General features: G+C 51.9%; 7 protein-coding genes across 7 annotated transcripts; all 7 read left to right on the top strand.

Moving 5' to 3' along the window:
- Positions 1-363: 363 nt before the first annotated feature.
- Positions 364-4,702, top strand: F5Z01DRAFT_653179 (uncharacterized protein). Its single transcript, XM_046263345.1, has one exon. The coding sequence runs from the start codon at positions 546-548 to the stop codon at positions 4,269-4,271; it is 3,726 nt and encodes a 1,241-aa protein (XP_046119397.1). The 5' UTR covers positions 364-545; the 3' UTR covers positions 4,272-4,702.
- Positions 4,703-5,986: 1,284 nt separating this feature from the next.
- On the top strand, positions 5,987-6,436 carry F5Z01DRAFT_620243 (uncharacterized protein; the record flags this gene model as incomplete). Its single annotated transcript, XM_046261130.1, has 1 exon — positions 5,987-6,436. A coding segment is annotated over one exon (450 nt), but the record flags the coding sequence as incomplete, so codon positions are not given.
- Positions 6,437-7,029: 593 nt separating this feature from the next.
- On the top strand, positions 7,030-10,217 carry F5Z01DRAFT_56241 (prion-inhibition and propagation-domain-containing protein). The gene is made up of 3 exons (XM_046260698.1): positions 7,030-8,563; positions 8,633-8,986; positions 9,043-10,217. The coding sequence occupies exons 1-3, from the start codon at positions 7,130-7,132 to the stop codon at positions 9,934-9,936; spliced, it is 2,682 nt and encodes an 893-aa protein (XP_046119395.1). The 5' UTR covers positions 7,030-7,129; the 3' UTR covers positions 9,937-10,217.
- A 663-nt stretch (positions 10,218-10,880) lies between these two features.
- F5Z01DRAFT_56123 (putative alcohol dehydrogenase) lies at positions 10,881-12,568 on the top strand. Its single transcript, XM_046260697.1, has 3 exons — positions 10,881-11,551; positions 11,610-11,970; positions 12,026-12,568. Exons 1-3 carry the CDS (start codon positions 11,035-11,037, stop codon positions 12,201-12,203), a joined length of 1,056 nt encoding a protein of 351 aa, XP_046119394.1. The 5' UTR covers positions 10,881-11,034; the 3' UTR covers positions 12,204-12,568.
- Positions 12,569-12,992: 424 nt separating this feature from the next.
- F5Z01DRAFT_749639 (uncharacterized protein) lies at positions 12,993-14,704 on the top strand. The gene is made up of 4 exons (XM_046267004.1): positions 12,993-13,647; positions 13,710-13,826; positions 13,887-14,009; positions 14,080-14,704. Exons 1-4 carry the CDS (start codon positions 13,468-13,470, stop codon positions 14,203-14,205), a joined length of 546 nt encoding a protein of 181 aa, XP_046119393.1. The 5' UTR covers positions 12,993-13,467; the 3' UTR covers positions 14,206-14,704.
- A 28-nt stretch (positions 14,705-14,732) lies between these two features.
- On the top strand, positions 14,733-15,776 carry F5Z01DRAFT_653171 (uncharacterized protein). Its single transcript, XM_046263344.1, has 3 exons — positions 14,733-15,157; positions 15,208-15,504; positions 15,566-15,776. The coding sequence occupies exons 1-2, from the start codon at positions 14,890-14,892 to the stop codon at positions 15,363-15,365; spliced, it is 426 nt and encodes a 141-aa protein (XP_046119392.1). The 5' UTR covers positions 14,733-14,889; the 3' UTR covers positions 15,366-15,504; positions 15,566-15,776.
- An 801-nt stretch (positions 15,777-16,577) lies between these two features.
- Positions 16,578-18,286, top strand: F5Z01DRAFT_653168 (uncharacterized protein). Its single transcript, XM_046263343.1, has 3 exons — positions 16,578-16,987; positions 17,054-17,408; positions 17,470-18,286. The coding sequence occupies exons 1-3, from the start codon at positions 16,880-16,882 to the stop codon at positions 18,162-18,164; spliced, it is 1,158 nt and encodes a 385-aa protein (XP_046119391.1). The 5' UTR covers positions 16,578-16,879; the 3' UTR covers positions 18,165-18,286.
- Positions 18,287-18,295: the final 9 nt, after the last annotated feature.

Raw genomic sequence — 18,295 nt, 5'->3', positions numbered from 1 at the left:
CGGGAAATGTCCTAGCTTATACAGTCCCCAGGGATTCCAAATGTTAGCTTATGAATAGACTCTGATTTACTTCGGCTATCTTTGTTTGTGATCAAAGGCTTTTTCTAAGGATAGTGTTTAACTTAGTTATAATTTATGAATCAGATTATAGAAGTGGTGCGGATCCTAGAGATACTTCTTTCTTCGGCTATCTTTAGTGGGGGATTAGGTAGCTTTAATCCTTGTACTATAGCTGCAGTTCATACGCTAATATTTGGAATCCCTAGGGGCTGTAGTATACGTTCCATGTTTGTAAGTACCTCCTCTGCATCGCACTTAGTCTAATCAGATCTCGTTTACCCTTATATTCCTCTTACCCATCGGCTTGAGGAGTGTCTTATGCCTTGTCGTCCGCTCCTTCGGGTGTGAGGCGCAGGCGCTAACCCCACTCGCGACTGCCTCCTCCTCGAGTCCGCGACCAACAATTCATCGATTTGGACTCAGTTTGCTCCCCACCTCGTGGAGTCTCTCAATTCCAACTCAGCTCCATCACTGCAAGGTCAACGATGGATTCAATCATTGTAATATCGTCCGATGACGAGGCATCTGATGAGGTTACGGTGCCCAAGTTCACGGCTACCCTTTACCCAACGAGGCGCGATTCGGACGTCCAGTCTCCTTCACCGACCCCCAAGCGGCGCAAGGTTCGCGACGAATGCTCCAATGACGAGTCCGAACCCTCAATAAAACGACGCCACGCGTTGAAGCACGAAGATTACACTGTTGCGTGGATATGTGCGCTGGCCATCGAAATGGCAGCAGCGCGCGCCGTGCTCGACGAAATCCACGACACGCTTCCCAAGGACAGGAACGATAGCAACAGCTATGTTTTGGGCGGTATAAGGCAACACAACGTCGTTATTGCTTGTCTCCCAATTGGTCAGGACGGACTCGTCAAGGCAGCAGACGTCGCAGCAAATTTACACCGAACTTTCAAGTGCATCGATATTGCTCTTATGGTTGGCATAGGTGGAGGAGCCCCAAAGATAGCTGATCTGCGTCTGGGAGATGTCGTTGTTGGCACAAGGATCATGCAGAGCGATTTAGGAAAATACGTCCACGACGAATTTCAACGAAAGGCGTATCCCAGGCCGCTGCCGTCCAAGCTTGGTACGCTCGTCACAAGCTTGCGGTCCAAGCTCGAGCTTGACGTTAGCCGTTTGCCTACCATTATGATCGATAAGTTTGGCAAATACCGAGATTTTTGTCGTCCGAACTTGGAAGACCGTCTTTTCCGGGAGACATACAGACACAGCTCTGGCACATCTACCTGCGATAAGTGCGACTTCTCGCAGCAGGTCCCACGCAGCAAGCGAATATCCAAGGACCCGAAGGTGCACTATGGAGCAATAGCATCGGCCAGTCACTTGATGAAGGACGCAACCAAGCGAGACGCAATCGGAAAGGAGTTGCAGGTCATGTGTTTTGAAATGGAGGCAGCCGGGATTGTGGACACCCTCCCTTGTCTCGTGATCCGAGGCATCTCCGATTACTCCGACTCCCACAAGAATGACGATTGGCAGAAATATGCGGCCGCCACTGCGGCTTCCTATGCTCGAGAGTTGCTGGAAGAGTACCGCTGCCGCATGCCTGTGGCGAGTAGGCGTGAGCGTGACGTCCCCACAGGAGACACCCAAGCATCGATAAAGAAGCGCTTCCTCGAACAGCTGGCATTCGATGATATGAAGGTCCGTGAGAAAACGATTGAGGAAGCGCAAGCTGATACGTGCCGGTGGATAACGGAGCACGAGAGCTACAAAGCATGGCTCGATGTGACGCAGCTTCCAAAACATCGCGGGTTTTTGTGGATTCGCGGCAAACCGGGTGCTGGCAAGTCGACTATCATGAAATTTGCCTTTTCGAATTTCAAGCCTCCGGATGGGAAACGCGGCATCTCCCTCTCATTTTTTTTCAATGCGCGAGGCACATACCTTCAAAAGTCCGTGGTAGGCATGTACCGCTCCTTGCTTTACCGTCTTCTTCAAAAGAGCATGGGTCTGCCCATGAACCTGGAACAGCTGCACGACATTGGTCCCCGGCAGACAGAACGTCTTGCGCTGGTAACTCTAAAGGATATCTTTCGCACTGCCGTACTTTCGCTCGGCAAACGCTCGCTCACCTGCTTTATCGATGCCTTGGACGAAAGCGACGAACAGCAGATTATCGAAATGGTCCAGTATTTTGAGGATCTTGCCGATAGCAGCTTCCAAAAAGGGATCAACTTCCGAGTGTGCTTCTCCAGTAGGCATTATCCCTACATAGAAATTCGTAGAGGAGAGCGAGTTATCTTGGAGGATCTTCTCCAGCATAAGCTGGACTTGACAAGATACGTCAACAATCGACTTCGAATCAACGACCCGAGCCTTAAAGAGACAATGCAACTAAAGATACTCGAAAAAGCTGGTGGGGTCTTCCTGTGGGTCAAACTCGTCGTGGATATTCTCAATAGAGAGAATAGCCGCGGCGGGATGGCTCTTCAGAGACGATTGGCAGAGATCCCGGATGATCTAAGTAAACTTTTCGGGGACATCTTGAAAAGAGACCAAAGTGACAGGTCAGATGGGGAGAATCTCGAGCTCCTCCTTTGCTTGCTATGGATCCTTTTTGCGAAACAACCACTATCCCCTCAAGAATTTGACCACGCTCTTTGGTCTGGCCTTTATCAGGAACAATTTATCGACGAAGATTTACCAGACACGCCCGCCCGATACCGAAATGGCAGCATAGAGAGGCTCATAATCAGTTCCTCCAAAGGCCTCGCTGAACTCACAAGAAGTGAAACACCTACTGTCCAATTCATGCACGAGTCGGTCCGTGACTTTCTTCTCAAGGATAAAGGTCTATCCTTGTTGTGGCCAGACCTTGGATATGACTCGTCCGATCGTGACAGCCTGTGCCAGGAAAGACTCAGAAGCTGCTGCCATGCATATCTGCAGCACCATCGAGTACAGGCAATCATCAACGAGGCAAGCACAGAAGGCGACAGACCAAACGCCATGGAAGAGGAATTTCCATTCCTAGAATATGTCAGTCAGCAGGCCCTTCACCATGCCAACGCTGCGGCGCTAGTGGTTCCCCAGGATACCTTCGTTTCCCAGTTTTTCGATTTACAAGGGGTGAAGGCAATGAATCTGTTCCAAAGATACAAAGCAAGGCAGTATAATCTGCACACACCTGCTCTTTATGTCTTGGCGGACCAAGGCTTAGACCAACTTGTTCGTTCGCGAATGAAAACAGAGACACCAAAGGAGGTTCCCGGGGAGCGATTCCGACACCCTTTCTTCGCCGCCCTGGTTAATGGCCATAAGGATACGGTAGCTGCCCTTCTAGGCTTGCCTTCGGCCGATTTCGAGGGCCGCGATATCACCAGAGGGCTGAAATGCAGAAAGGACTCGAAGGAATTCAAAGGTCGCACACCCTTGTCATGGGCTGCCCAAACTGGGAGGTGCGAAATTGTGAAGGCCTTACTACAGAATGGAGCAAGCCCTAACGAAACCGACGGGGAGGGATGTTCTCCGTTCTTCAGGGCTTTTTATCACGACCATGAAAGCATTCTGCGGCTTCTCATCGACAACGGAGCGGAATTGGAGTCATATGGCACAGAGGCACTAAATTTTGCATCGTACAAGGGACACGAAGACTTCGCGCGGTTTCTCATCAAAAAGGGAGCGGCTCTCGAAGTTCCTGAGGGCCGTCTCCCAAGGAAGCCGTTCTATGACCCTCCTTGGCGCCATGACCTAACAGCACCGCTTCATATAGCATCCCATTATGGGCACGACGCCATAGCCCGGCTTCTTATTGACGAGGGCGGCGGGTCCGTTGATGTTAGGAACATAGAGCGACAGACACCGCTAATGTTTGCTGCTGCAGCGGGTCATGAAGCCTCGGTGTGGCTTCTTGTTGATCGCGGAGCAGATGTGCACGCTCGGGACAATCCGGGACGGACGACATTGATGTATGCCTCCAAGGCTGGGCGAGAAGCCGTGGTACGGTATCTCATCGATAAGGGGGCAGATGTCAACGCCCGGGATAGTAATGGATCAACGGCACTCATAAAGGCCTCAGGGATAGGGTGTGGTGACGAAGCTACAGCGCGGCTTCTGCTCGAGAGTGGAGCGGATGTCAACCTGAAGGACAAGTTCGGATCGACGGCGCTATCCAATGCCTCAAAGTTCAGGCACGGAGCTGTGTGGTGGCTACTTGTGACGAAAGGAGCGAGCAATAGCGCCTAAGACACAAGTGTCAACGTGAGGGGCTAGCAAACGCTGCACTAGCACCTTGAAGAATGCACTTGCACTCAGCTTAACATGCTGAATTGGGACATTGAGAAAAAGGTACAGCACAATGCCTGTCATCTGTCGAACGCGGCACTGGGCTCGCTGGCTCACTTTACGTGCTTGCTACCAAGCATACATGTAGGCAGACGCTTGTTGCTGATTTGGAGAAAAGCTGGGTTTCGGTTGAGAAGTTCTGCATCTGAGCTCCACAAGCCATCTTCTGACCGCGGAGGTGATCACAGCTCCTGTGAACTTGCAGGCCCCTGGAGAGTGGAATGATGGGAGTTGAGGGATAGGCTGTGTCTATTCTGTCTTTTAACGTGATATTTGTGGTATTTGTACTATCTTGAAGATTTACAACACACTGAGATGCTACTGCAGACCAGTTTAGATAACTTGATCCCCAGACAAGCAATTCATTTCCAGCAAGAGAAGTAGCAGCGCCGTGGCTATATCTACTCCTGGATATTTCTGGTCACTCTAGGATCTGAATCGCAACACGCCTTGTTGGAGACAGCGTTTTGCACTGTTATGTGCGCCGAGGGAATTATCCGCGTTGCGCAATAATCTCCCGGATCGTGCAGGTCGAAACAGCCTGTCAACTTCTCAACGTCAGGCTTGGTGGTTCTATCCACGAGACTGGGCTGTAACATCTGTAGCATCGAAGCATTAAGGGCAGATATGGCACACTACGAGGTAACGTTACTGTTGTGCCTTTCAGTCAAGCCCTCGGCCAGTTGAAATAAATGCTCTGTTGCCGAATTGGGTCCTTGTGGATAGGTCTGGGGAACACGATGCTACCCCTGGATTCGGAGGACATGCATGAACGCACGAGAAGGCACTGGGAAAGTTTGCGGTAGAGAAAAGTCGGCAGTGAACAAGACGGAGATGCTTGTGTCAGACAATTACCGCAAGTACCGACGTCTGCCTGCAAACATGTGCGTTTCAACAATTGAGAGGCATGCATATCACCGACGCATGGAGAGAACTGTACTTGCACCCAAGAAGCTGGAGATTGGCAAGACTTATGCTTCCAAGGACAAGGAGCAGCCAATGGTCGGAGCTAGGCAGTCCGGGGCTTGTACGGGTCGACAGGAACACAGCGTCCTACACTACGTTGCCGTTGACGGAAAACAACAAGAGAAGAAGGAAGTTGAGAAATCTTGTAGGGAAAGGAACATGTGACAGTTTTCAACATTATCAGACAGCAGAGCAGGAGGTCAGATGCACCTGTTAGAATGTCATGATGGGAGCTTGACACTTGAGGCACGAGACGTCGGTTCCTTCTCCTTGGCACGGTAGATGAACGAAGGTCATTGTCAATAATTCTCAGCTATATGAAGCTCAAAGTGGCAGGTCTAACGTAACGTCTCGTCTGTATGTGATCAAGGAAGGGAAATCTACCCCTAGCGATGGGACGTTTCGGTCTCATGCCTCATCCCCCTCTCGCAAAATGATAGCGAAGCTCTCTAGACTATTCTGTATGGGAGCTCGAGTGATCGACGTGTTGCCAGTGGTCATGGCGCGGAAGCTATGGGAGCAGCAAGATGAGACCTGCGTTCAAGCTTACACTGTGACATCGTGGGAGGTTGTAACTAGGTTTTGCAGCGAGATTCGAGTATAAGATAAGCCGCCTCTCAGAGTCTTTGGTTGCAACAGTATCATCACCAGGCTCGCAGCAGACCCTTTCCATCGTCGGCAGTGCTACCCACAACGGTGGCTCATGCCAGGCCTCGCTGTCCTACGACGGCGGCGCCTCCTGGAAGGTCATCAAGAGCTGGATCGGCAACTGCCCGCTCAAGAAAGACTGGCCCTTCACCGTCCCCAGCGATGCCCCCAGTGGGGAGGCCCTGCTCGCCTGGAGCTGGCACAACAATATCGGCAATCGCGAGATGTACATGAACTGCGCGCATGTCACCATCGGCGGACACAACGGTGGCTCACTAAGCGGGCGTCCGGATATCTTCGTGGCCAATGTCGGGAGCAAGGGGAATAACTGCCGGACGGTCGAGGGCTCAGATGTCCTCTATCCTAACCCTGGCCCTGATGTCGAGAACACGAGCAGCAGGACTGCGCCTCCAGTCTGTGATGGCAATATGGCTCGTGGTCTCCGTGTTTAAGTGCTTGCAGGGCTGGGTGGTTTGCAGGTATCTGGTGAGGTCCAGTGTGAAGGCTGTTTTCGTATTGCACTTGCTTTGACGGGTCGTACCGCTATGAGGAACATATCAAGATACGCATGGCTTCTGAACATGCCAAGTCATATAATTTATACCGCCTACAAGACCCTGAACACGTATTGCCGAATGTACATGTGCGAGACCACATCGCTCACATTATCTGTGACGAGGCATAGTGACTGTCAACTCAACCTTGATCTGGAATTACGCATCCCCGCTTTCATAAGAATGACCCGTCTCCTATGGCTTTATGGTCCTGGACCGAACGAAATGGAGCACTTGAATGGGGCGCATCTATTTGCCTCATTCAAGGCCAGCATGCAATGGCCGCAGCATGTACCTAGCAAGGCTTTGGTCGAGTGCGAACACGCGTGCGCGCGTGCGAGCAGGTACTCGATCAATGGTTCATTGGCTCTGTTGCCGCCCGATGACTGATGACGTGGATAGGCCTCGATACTGGGCCGCCTTGTTATAGGTGGTGGTGGCTGTGCGGCTGAAGCTGAAGACGAGGCTGATTCGCTGCTATACCTGTACATAATCAGGGCATTGCTGCTTGAAATTCGTGTCTGTCATTTTGCTTTTGCTTTGATATCCAAACCACCATTGATCAAATCGGGCGCGACCTGCGACGAGGCCATGGAACCTGTCGGTCTTACCGTCGGCGTCGTAGGCCTGGCGGGTCTGTTTTCTTCTTGCCTTGAGTGCTTCGAGCTTATCCAGCGCGGTCGATATTTCGGCGCCGACTTCCTTCTTCTCGAGACAAAGTACAGCAACCAGCGCCTGCGACTGTGGACGTGGGGGCGAGCATGTGGTCTTGTTGAAGGCGACGACCCCGGAGATCATGGGTGCCCGACCTGGAGTCACGAAGTGGTTTCAGCCGTGGAAGAGACATTGGGCCACATTGCCAGCTTGTTCCAAAATCATAGCAAGCTCTCTCAACGGTACGGATTAAGGGCTGTGGACGCCACTCCCACGGGCAAGGCTCTGTCACCGAGCGCGCTCATTAGGGGTCTCGTGCCAAGGCTGAGGGCAACAAACCTGGCCAGATTGACGCAACCCCAGCCCACGTCAGAGGCGGACAAGTCGCCGGGGCTTCCTGCAACAGCTCGATGGGCAATTGAGGGTAAGAGCAGGTTCAGCGACCTTGTTCAACATCTGAAAGACTTTATCGACGACCTTGAATCCCTGACCGCACGATCAGATATGGATGTGCGCAAGCGCCAGAGGAGATACATCCAGGATGAGGTTGAATCTATTATCGAGCCTGCAGACCTTGAGATGATCGAAAGGGCCAGGATGGTAGGGCGGGATGCTGTTGCCGATGCCGCTAGTACCCGACTCTATCGGATCCAGGAGAACGCGCAATCCGAGTCTGCACGAGGGCGGCTTCACGAAGAGGGATGGGTCGATGTTCAACAGCCCATTCTGAACACGTCCGAAGATTCCATGGCGAAGTATCATCAGACCTTTCACAGGGTCACTTGCGATCTGTGCCCTGCCCGAGTGTTCCTGGACGTGCCCAGTTATGCCCTAAGCAGCAAACATGACGATCAGTGGATGGTTCTCCGGGACAACGGCTCTTTGCAGGTACCGAAATCTCTTCATCTTTCCGGGAAACAGCCGATCAACGATCTCGAGTCGTTCCTGAATATCGACTCTCCACTTTGGTGGGTTGAGATCAGAGAATACGCCTGCTCACACGACCTCCACCATTTCCGGCGTGTGTCGGCTCAGAAGACGGTGATCAGGCTCCTGTCACCAGCCCTGGCCACGAAGCTGAATGAAAGAGTTGATCGCCCTTTCGATGATGCATGGATTACTTTCACATCCGGAATGGAGCTATCACCTCCTCATGCGTGGTACTATCTTCACCGTACACTTTTCAAAGGTCCGCGTCCTCTTCCGTTCAGCACCACGACGGGGCAAAAAGAACTTTTCGAGGAAGATGAGGCAGTGGAACGCGACTTTCTGGATCACATTGAGAGCTCCATGGCCGACGAATACAAGCAGCTTGATGGTGCGCTGCGACAGAAAATTTCCATCAAGTGGGAGCATTTGCCACTCATCTTCGTGAGTCAACACCCACGCTTTAAACTTTATTTGAGCTGGCGCCGGATTTTCTGACGGACTTTGATCCAGAGACCTGATTGTATCGTGGTGGAGCGGTGTCTAGATGACGACGACTATCGTGCTTTCAAACAAGTTGACATGCCTCGCCTTGTCTGCGATGCAGATGGTAGCCAGCATCTTGAGATCACGGGCAAAAGACCTAGTGACAACCACTTTTCCGAGGAGACAAGTGTACTTCATATTCCACGCCCTGCCGCTGTCACTGAAAAGACACAAGAACTTTACTTTAGCAACTTGCCGATACTGCCTTTGAACCTTCAGAACGGCTGCGACCTCGGTTATCTATCTAACCGTGGTCGGAAGCTTCAGCGCCTTTTCCGCAGCCAAGTCGTGGAGTATCAAGAGGATGAGCTTGATGATACGGTTTGAACCCTTCAACCCTTTCCAGTACTGCTACCGTTGCTAATACATATGCGTAGCACAAAGGGGTGTATTTTTTGGACCCCCAAATGTACAAAAGCGACAGTCAAGCCGGTCACAGGGCATCAACTGTCAAGTCGCGCAAGGAGACTCTCATTTCCTATGGCCACCCTTATTTCGATGCCTATGACGAGGAGAACTACTATCACGAGGAGGACGACTATCACGAGGAGGACGACTATGACGACTACGAAGAATATTACGATGAACATCCACAAGACTATGCATGCTGGCCACATGTGACATATGGCTATCACCTCACTGAGCACGTTTGGAAAAGGTTGCTAGTCCGCAACATGAAAGAGCTGGCACCATATCCGCAGGAGGTATGCGATCGAGTGCTCGGCGATGTCCCGCGCACACAACTCACGGACCTATTCAACCGCCGCCAGGATGCCCCTGGAAATGAAAAGAGCGCGGGTGGTCCACCGCGGGACAAAACCATCGTTGCTTTTGGCTCGCCGGGGAGAGCAGACGCTGCCCGCATTATCTCTAGGATGGTGAACAGACCGCTTTACCACTTTGGGCTACTGAGCTACAGCAAGCAGGATCTGAGGCCTGCACTTCAGAGTCTGAAGAGGCTTGCTACACGGTGGAGTTGTATCGTTCATTTTCAGGAAATTGGCCCAATGCTGCAGTATTTGCCGTCACCGGACATGGCCTGGGTTTATCCATCTTTCATCGACTTTCTCGACTCGTTTGAGGGACCAATTATTCTATCCTTCGATAACATCCCAGATGGCAAGGTCAATCCGGACATGGAAATTCGAATCCGGCGATGGTTTCGTTTTCAAACGACAATGTTGAAGGCCCGGATGCTGATGACGGAACAGAGCTCGGTATCTGAAGACAAAGAAGACGGGTGTGATGCTCCCGTTCGACACAATGAATGATGATGATCAATATGAAAAGAGGCCCCATGCTTGGAGATGGCCATGATGTTGCACATTTCGGAGGGGAACCGTGGATGCGACAGCCAAAGTCAGGAATGGCTGGCAGTCCGGACCTCACATGGTGGTTTCATCTCCGCCTATGCCTGCTGAGCGAGCTGCCCGAGAGAAAAATTACAGCATGCTTCTGGGTGAAAGAGTACACTCTGTATGCTACTCGACCTCTAAAGAGGTTTCCTTGTTCATTATACAATATGGAATACATTTTTCACTGCGTATCTACGCGAAAACGACTTGGGAATCTCACGGCCCTGATTGGAACGAATGACTGTATTTGAGATACGACCAGCTTCGTCTGTCGTCAATTGAAGTTGATACTATTTTTCATGCTTACGGCCCTGCGCTTACCAGCAGTTAGGAACGAAATAAGCAGCAGGTATCACTAATCAGCCAAGTCTTTTCAGTCCACCACTTAGCGTGGAGTGGCGGTCAGCGCGTAGAAAGAGGCAGTTTCTAGGTTTCACGCTCTTATTGTGGAGAGAGTGTCCTTTAGGGCTTGATATCTCAAATCGCAGCCATACTTCGTGTCCTCGAGGCACTTTCGGGGTAGCTAAAGTCACACAGATTGACCCCTGCGTCGCGCAATTGGCCGGAGCGGGAGAGCCGTGGGCACATTTTCGTCCAGGTCGCCGCAGCCAAAGCCTCATGATTACATGAATGTACAAGTCGGACGAGTTGGCGATCACACTCAGATAAAATCGCCCAAGCTCCCTTTCATAGTGTGGTGCTCCAGGCCGTGGAGCCGGCGCCGGTGCCGTCACCGGAAGCTCCACCGTCCCGGATTACCGCATTCGGTCCCGGGGCCCGGAAGCTGGAAGTCACCGCGGGACTCTGAGTTCCCGGGAGGGCGATCATCGGAGTTTTTGCGTGGGCTGTGGCATTTGTAATCATCCTCGTCATTATTAATGGGTGGCATTGGCAGCGTCATCTCTCCACTTCCCCGCGATGCGCGTACTGGGCATCGAGGACGACGATGGATGTATCTTAAGACTGCCCTGACTCTGGGAGAAAGAGATTTGATATTTGAGCACAACTCTCGCCATGTCAGACTCTCTACCGACCCATCGTCGCGCCTGGCGCCGCACAGACGACCACGCCGAGGGCCAACCGAAGCTGAAGCTAGTCACTGAGCGTCTCCCGCTTCCCCTAGCGCCCACAAACATCCTCATCAAGGTCCACGCGGTAGCTCTCAACTATCGAGACAGTAACATTGCCAACGGCGGGAACCCATGGCCTGTCACTCCCCACGGCATCATCGGCAACGACGCAGCAGGCGAGGTCATCGCCATTGGCGACAAAGTCAACAAACTAAAGGTGGGCGACCGTGTGGCTCCCAATACAGACACAGAGAACTTGACCGGTCGGGAGTCGAGCAGATCCTGGCTGGCAGCCGATGAGGATGGCGTCTTGGCCGACTATCTCGTCTTCGACCAGCGTGTGCTGGCGAGGTTGCCCGCGACGCTTGACTGGGTGAATTGCAGCATACTGCCGTGTGCAGGGACGACTGCTTGGTCCGCTCTTAAAGGGCTGAGTATTGGTCAGAGTCTTCTGATCCAAGGTGAGTGCGCATGAAATGTGTGATCAAGAGACATGCTAAGTAATCTGGTGATATGCAGGCACTGGAGGCGTGGCCATGTTCGCCCTCAAGCTGGCGCAAGCAGCTGGCTACAGGATCCTGCTCAGCTCGTCGAGCGATGCCAAGGTTGAGAAGATCCAAAAGTCATTTCCCAATACACCTATACATGGTGTGAACTATGGCACGCACCCGGATACTTGGCACGAGCAAGTACTCAACCTCACGGACGGTGTGGGCGTTGACCTGGTCTTGGAGAACGGCGGCACCGGGTCCCTGGTGCAGAGTGTGCTGTGCACGCGTCGTGGTGGCACCGTCAGCCAGGTTGGGTACCTGGGCAAGCAGGACCCGATGGATTTGAAGGACCTGGTCTCCACCATTATTGATAGACGAGTCAACATTCGGTGAGTGTGAAGAAGTCGAGCCGCGGTGCCAATAATCACTGACTCGCTGCAAAAGTGGCATCAACGCAGGCTCGGTGAATGACCTCAACGACCTGACGGATGCCGTCACGGCGACGAATCTCACTTTTGATGACATTGTCGAGAATGTCTACGACTTTCAACAAGCAGAGGAAGCTGTGCAGCGTATCTGGGAAGGCAGGCAAATTGGGAAGCTGGTACTTCAGATCACCTAAGTATCACAAACCGGCTAGGGTTCCTTGGCTCAAAGTGTACTCAAGTAACTTGTCCGTCGACGATGTCGACGCCCCGCAAGCAGCGGCTTCACCGCAACGACAACACAACACCACGTTGGGCGGTCTAGTGTAGGGGCGTCAGGCTGGCTGCTCGGGTGACATGTCCACGTCTGCCTGTGTGCAGTCCTGCCGGGACCCAGGCGACGTTAGCGTAGCATCACATCTGGGGCTCTCGAAATGCCACCATTGAACTCAGCAAGCTGGGTCTCCCAGGCTAGTCCTTGGAGGCGCTACTCTATACAGTATGTCTGGTACGTAGTACGTACAGACCAGCTGCTGGTACCGCGCCTTCTCGTGAGCACATTACCTTCATGTCCACAATGATCGTCTTCATGATGATACCTCTCCATCGCGATGTGAAGAGACATGCATGAGGTCCACACTAGCTAACATTCCCAATTTCAACTCGAGCCAATGGGGCCATAGGCAGTATGCACCACGTACCTAGGCAAGCCAGGGCATTGGAGTATCACATCTCTCATCGCCTGACATCGGTGTGATTGATTCTGTTAACCGTGAGCGCTGTCGATTGCTTGGGCGGTGCGATTCATCCACCTGATTGTCGCCGCAGAACTAACGCCCAATGCTGGAGCGGTCGCATGGGGTTGACTCCATGTCTTCAGCTGCGGTCCATCAGCTTCAGCCCAGTGAAGATCTGCAGCATGGTACTTAATCGGACTAGCCGGCCATGAAGAGTAACTCCGACGACGATCTTTGCGTGAGCCGACCGTAACTACCGCCCCGGGCCGTCGGCTGGCCTGGCTGCCGACAGGACCCCGGCCCCCTGGCGCCTTGGCTACGATGCTTATGCCGGCCTAGTCTGCGCATCGCCATTTCCACAACCACATAGTCTCCGCCAACATGATGCGTTGGAAGGAACACGGTCTCAATCTACCGGACGTGTTTCCACACTCCGTCGGGTACGTACAAAGTAGCTAACTGAGACTTGCATGGGAAAGCCCCAGCCACGGCCAGCACTGATCGTCACGAACATGAATATTGAGCAGGTTCTCTGTCAGACGAAGGCAATCAGTCCTGATGAGACGCGTATAAATACCCATCAGTCACCCAACTCTAGCCGACGCTTTTGATCAACTTAGATTCACAAGCACATCTCCCTTCACTCGCCTTCCTTCTCCCGCAACAAGAACACCAGACAACCAAACCTCCAGCCACCCCTACTCAGCGACTCCATCTAAGCAACATGCGTTTCACAGCTCTCCTCGTCGCTGGCATGGCCACCATTGCCTCTTGCATTCCTGCACAGCAGGTCGCCGACAACATTGGGCAGATCACGGCACTGTCCCGTGACCTCCAGACTCCTGCCAAGTCGCTCTCTATCCTGGATGGACCCCTTCTCCTCACTGGCCAAGGCAACTTCCCAGTAAGTGATCACACGTGAACACGCGCATGGTGGGATCATGTCAACTGACCTAACTGAATCAGCCTGTCATTCAAGGCTTCACCGAAATCGTGAACGTTGGCACTGGTTTCTTGAACGGCATGAACCCGGAAGAGTACAGCCCTGCGGATTCCGACATTATTTTTGAATCCTTCCGAACTGTCAGTACCACTTTTCACTTTTGGGAAGAACATGATCTGGGGCTAACTTTGTGCACACAGTTCGTCAAGGTCCACCAGGAGCTGCTCAACATCCTTATTGGAAAGTCTGGTCTCTTTAGCACGGTTCCCTTTATCGGCCAACCCGTCGCGGCAGTCCTTCGTGCTGTCGAGGGCGTTGTCGATGTAAGTCCATACAAAGATTGCACCTTCCATCCTTGACTGCCCATATACTGACAAAGTGCGCGCTGGACAGTCTCTTGCTTTCTCCCTCATCGACATGGCTGAGTCTGCCGCCCAACGCCTGCAAGAAGAGACCGACTCTCTCGATGGCTCACTGAAGACTGCTATCGACTCTTACTCTGGCCTTCAGTTGTCCTAGGCTAAGTGTCAGCGACTCGTTGACTCTGTATCTTTGGCGCGATCTAGTGGATGATATGGAGAGTCCCTTGAGAGTGGCGGATGGAATGAGAAAGGCGGGAGGAGATGAGTTGAGGTGTAGTTCAAAAACGGTTCTTTGCATAGGACAGGCCTACTTGATAGTCTGAACATGACTTGCTATTATAGCTGAACTGGTTATTCAGAGCGTATACTAATAACACTATGTTGCTTTATTTTATACCGTTGTAAACGATAGTTACTCAAGATAGGTATGTTTATTCCAGCGACGTTTGCTTCTGTTTCAGAGGGATCATATTCCCCTTTAGAAGGCATTATATCTATAGATAAGGGTGCTTAATACGGCTAATATATGTTTTTGCCCTTTATTTACGGTTTTATGAGTAGACGTGCACCGAACTCTAATAAGTCCGGTGGTTTTTAAGTTCACGACGGGAAAAGGCAAAGCTCTATCACTATACCTAATATATATACACGCAAAGATAAGAATTCTCTTAAAGTCCCAAGTTCCCCGTGTTCGAATCATCAACCATCTCCCGTATCTCACACCGCACGGGAATCCTCAATCCTCACCATCCACCATGTTATCCTCCAAACATCACGTCTCCTTCTGGGCGGTCTCAGCCATTGCTGCGGTCACTTATTATGGGCTTGTATCTATCATGGGATGCAGCCAGTTCTTTTTTCGTGGATTACTCTATCCGCTATTGGCCTGGGGAACCTACATCATTCTCGTTGGACCTCGAATTCGCCCTCACTGCCACTGGCGCGCCTCGTGTCACTTGATCGCTACAGCATGCTTGATGGTCTGCTTGGGTGTTGTCGCAGACGATTATTCATCGACAAGAGACCATTTGCAGGCCTACATCCAAGGCGTCACCCATACAATGCTTGCGTTCACTGCTGTGGCCACGTTAGAAGCCATCAGGCAAAACGTGAGTGACAGTCGGCCAAAGATATACAGGCCACTAACAAAAGACTCCAGCGACGAGATCTCGACCAAGCTCATGTAATCAGTGTGTTCATGGGCCTTTGAGTGACGATTCGCTGACCGTATTTCATCATCCATTCACTAGGGGCCTTTTGGTGCTTCCAACTCGGCTTTGTGGGCATTCTAGGACTTCTCGGGGCAACGGTCAATAGTCTTCTATATAAGTTGAACGGATCTGGAGTAACCTGCGCCTCTATTTGGCAGTCAAACACGAGTCCCAACGAGGCCACACTTCACGACCAGGTGGTGTTCTACTTGCTTGCAGGATCTTTTCTTGATATAGCAGAAACGGTACTATATGACTTCCCTCGACTCATCCTATCGCGACTCGCCAGCTAACCAGGTATTATAGATATTCCTCCCTATATACAGATTCATGTTTCCGAGGTATCTTTCCACCGGGCCATTTTCATTTGGCCCGTGGACTCCTTTCAGCCTCAGCATCTTAGGCTCATTGCCTCTCTGGCTGGTAGGGTACGGGGGAGACCCCACGAGAGACATGATTCTTCAAATTCTCTTGGAAGATGCCCTTTGTGTCATAGTGTACTTGTTCAATCGCAGCGAAACAACTTGAGGCAGGAGGAATAAAAAGGCGAGCATTGCGCAAGGAGAAGACGACCGAAGATGCCATTGATAACGTGGGCCGAATGAACACCGTATCAACCACAGGCTGTCTGGCACACAAACCGCCTGCATGCTCTCAACACACACACATACAACATCCAGACAATCTACCGCCGTTAGACTTGCTGCACTCAAAACAGCGCAGCGCACTCACCCCCTACCAGGGCCAGCGAACCGGGTTCAGAGCTAATACTACATACACCAAAGGCTGCACACATGTGATCAAATTTCAGGGGCTGCCGGACACAAGTGTTGAATTTGGGGGCACAACGCCAAGGAACACGCTCGTGATAGGCCAGCAAATCGATCCATTGAGCGATTCATCCAGAACTTAGTCCAAGAGGAGCGAATAAAATGGTATGTTCCGATGTTGATGCCTAAGGCTGTGAATGACGCCCTCTATTCTCGTCTGACAACTTGACAAGGGCTTCGTGAAAATTCGGGTCGTCGACCTGGGCAGTTGAGTCCGACTGAGAGACATGATTCTTCAAGCTCTCTCCTGGGAGATACCCTTCGTGGAATAGAGTACTTGTTCCATCGCAGCGACATGTGAATCCATTGTCCTGCATAATGTACCTGACCTCCAAAACAAGATAGAAGCAGTTGAACTCAATACTCAATGGAAGCCGCTATGTCGCAAGTGCCTCTTTCAACTATGATGCTCGTCCTTGCGATGAGTAGTTGAGTAATATTTTGGGATATAGTCGGGCATTGTAACAAATTCAATTCATATATTGAGACCTATTTTAATAGCTGGAAAGCTAGGTCAGCCGCGGTGTGTGTGCAAGTCTGAGACATGCAGAAATCAGGGACCAGGGTAACCTGATGCCGTCTAATGCAGGCACGTCGCGAACAGCCTCGGCTTACTTTGGAGGATTTGAAGCTTTGTCGTCCAATTTGGAATCGATTCCCACCAATTCGGACAAGGCCGAGAAAAATAATAAGGATGCAAACGCGCCAGCGCGACTGGACCCTGGGACGGGATCCGGATTCCGGAGACGTCGAAGGCTCCGATTGACGTGGTTGATGTCATTCTGGGGCAATGCCTCATGCGATCCAGCATCCTCATCCTCGGCATCTGCTTATCGTCTTCGCTCGGATTTCTAATACGAGGGCCTGTCTGAAAGGGAGACCGCCAAGCATGCGAATAGTGAGTAATTGGATCTGTCCTGCTGCCCTGGACTTTCGGAGCCTTGAAAATTGAATATCCATAAAGGCCAATGCCTGCCGAGCTACTAGCACGCCGAAAGCAGCCTCATCATCATCGCCTCGATTCTCGACTTTGACATTGCGCGTTGCACCCTTACCTTGCGTCATCGACCGACAAATTTCTTCACGTCGCCATTGCACAGTTCACACATCAATATCTACGACGCCATTTGCTACTCGACACATCCAACATCGGCATCTTGCAACAACTCCTCAGAAACAGCACACCATGTCCGACAAACTTATTCCGTCGAATCCGGCGGACGTCATGGTCATCCGCCATGTCACGCCCAACGTCGTCACATTCTCAGTCCCCTTCTCGCGGTTCGGGACAATGAAGATCGGTGGTCGGGGGACACTAGGTGAGCAGCCCATGTGTTGCTGGTTGTGACCTTGAAGAAAGGCATCGCTGACACTCCGCAGTCAAAATGACCTCGGGCGATCTAGCCGTCTTCTCCCCTGTCGCTCTCACCGAAGAGGCCAAGGCCAAGGTGGCCGAGCTAGGCGGCAACGTCGCCTACATTGTGGCTCTCGACTTTGAGCATCACATCTTCCTCTCCGAATGGCTCAAAGCCTACCCGACCGCCAAACTGGTCGGGCCCGAGGGTCTCCCCGAGAAGCGCGCCAAGCAGAACGACCCCAAGATCGGCTCCGAGCCGTTTGCGACCGTCTTCACAAAGGACAAGAAGAGCACCACCAGGATCGGCGACGACTTTGACAGGGACTTTGACTACGAGTACGTCGACGGCCACGCCAACAAGGAGATTGTGGTCAACTTCCGACCAGACCGCACCCTGATCGAGGCGGACCTCTTCTTCAACCTACCTGCCACCGAGCAGTACAGCCGGGTGCCTGAGGACCAGAAACAGGCAAATGGCTTCCTCGCCCGTCATTTTGAGGGATTGCAGAACCCCCAAAGCGGCAACAACAAGTGGATGAAGAGGTTCAACTGGTTTGTGCTCGCCAAGGATAGGGCGAGCTTCAACGAGAGCATCCGGGCCATCGCCAAGTGGGATTTCGTCAACTTGATTCCCTGCCACGGTGATGTCCTGGAAGGCAACGCAAAGGAAGTCTTCCAAAAGACGTTTGAGTGGCATATCGAGGGGAAGCACCATTGAGCATGCACAATTTGTCGTCAGGAGGGATTGGTGGTGGTGTTGTTGTAGGTGTTGGCGTGCTTTGTTGCATAGATACCATGTTCATTACGCAGGCATATGTTAATTGGACGCATATTCGATGATCTTGATTG

This window comes from Emericellopsis atlantica (genome assembly GCF_019669845.1).
Source record: "Emericellopsis atlantica unplaced genomic scaffold F5Z01scaffold_10, whole genome shotgun sequence".
NCBI lineage: Eukaryota > Fungi > Ascomycota > Sordariomycetes > Hypocreales > Bionectriaceae > Emericellopsis > Emericellopsis atlantica.
The sequence above is the reverse complement of the archived record's forward strand: the minus strand, read 5'-3'. Positions and strand labels throughout refer to the sequence as shown.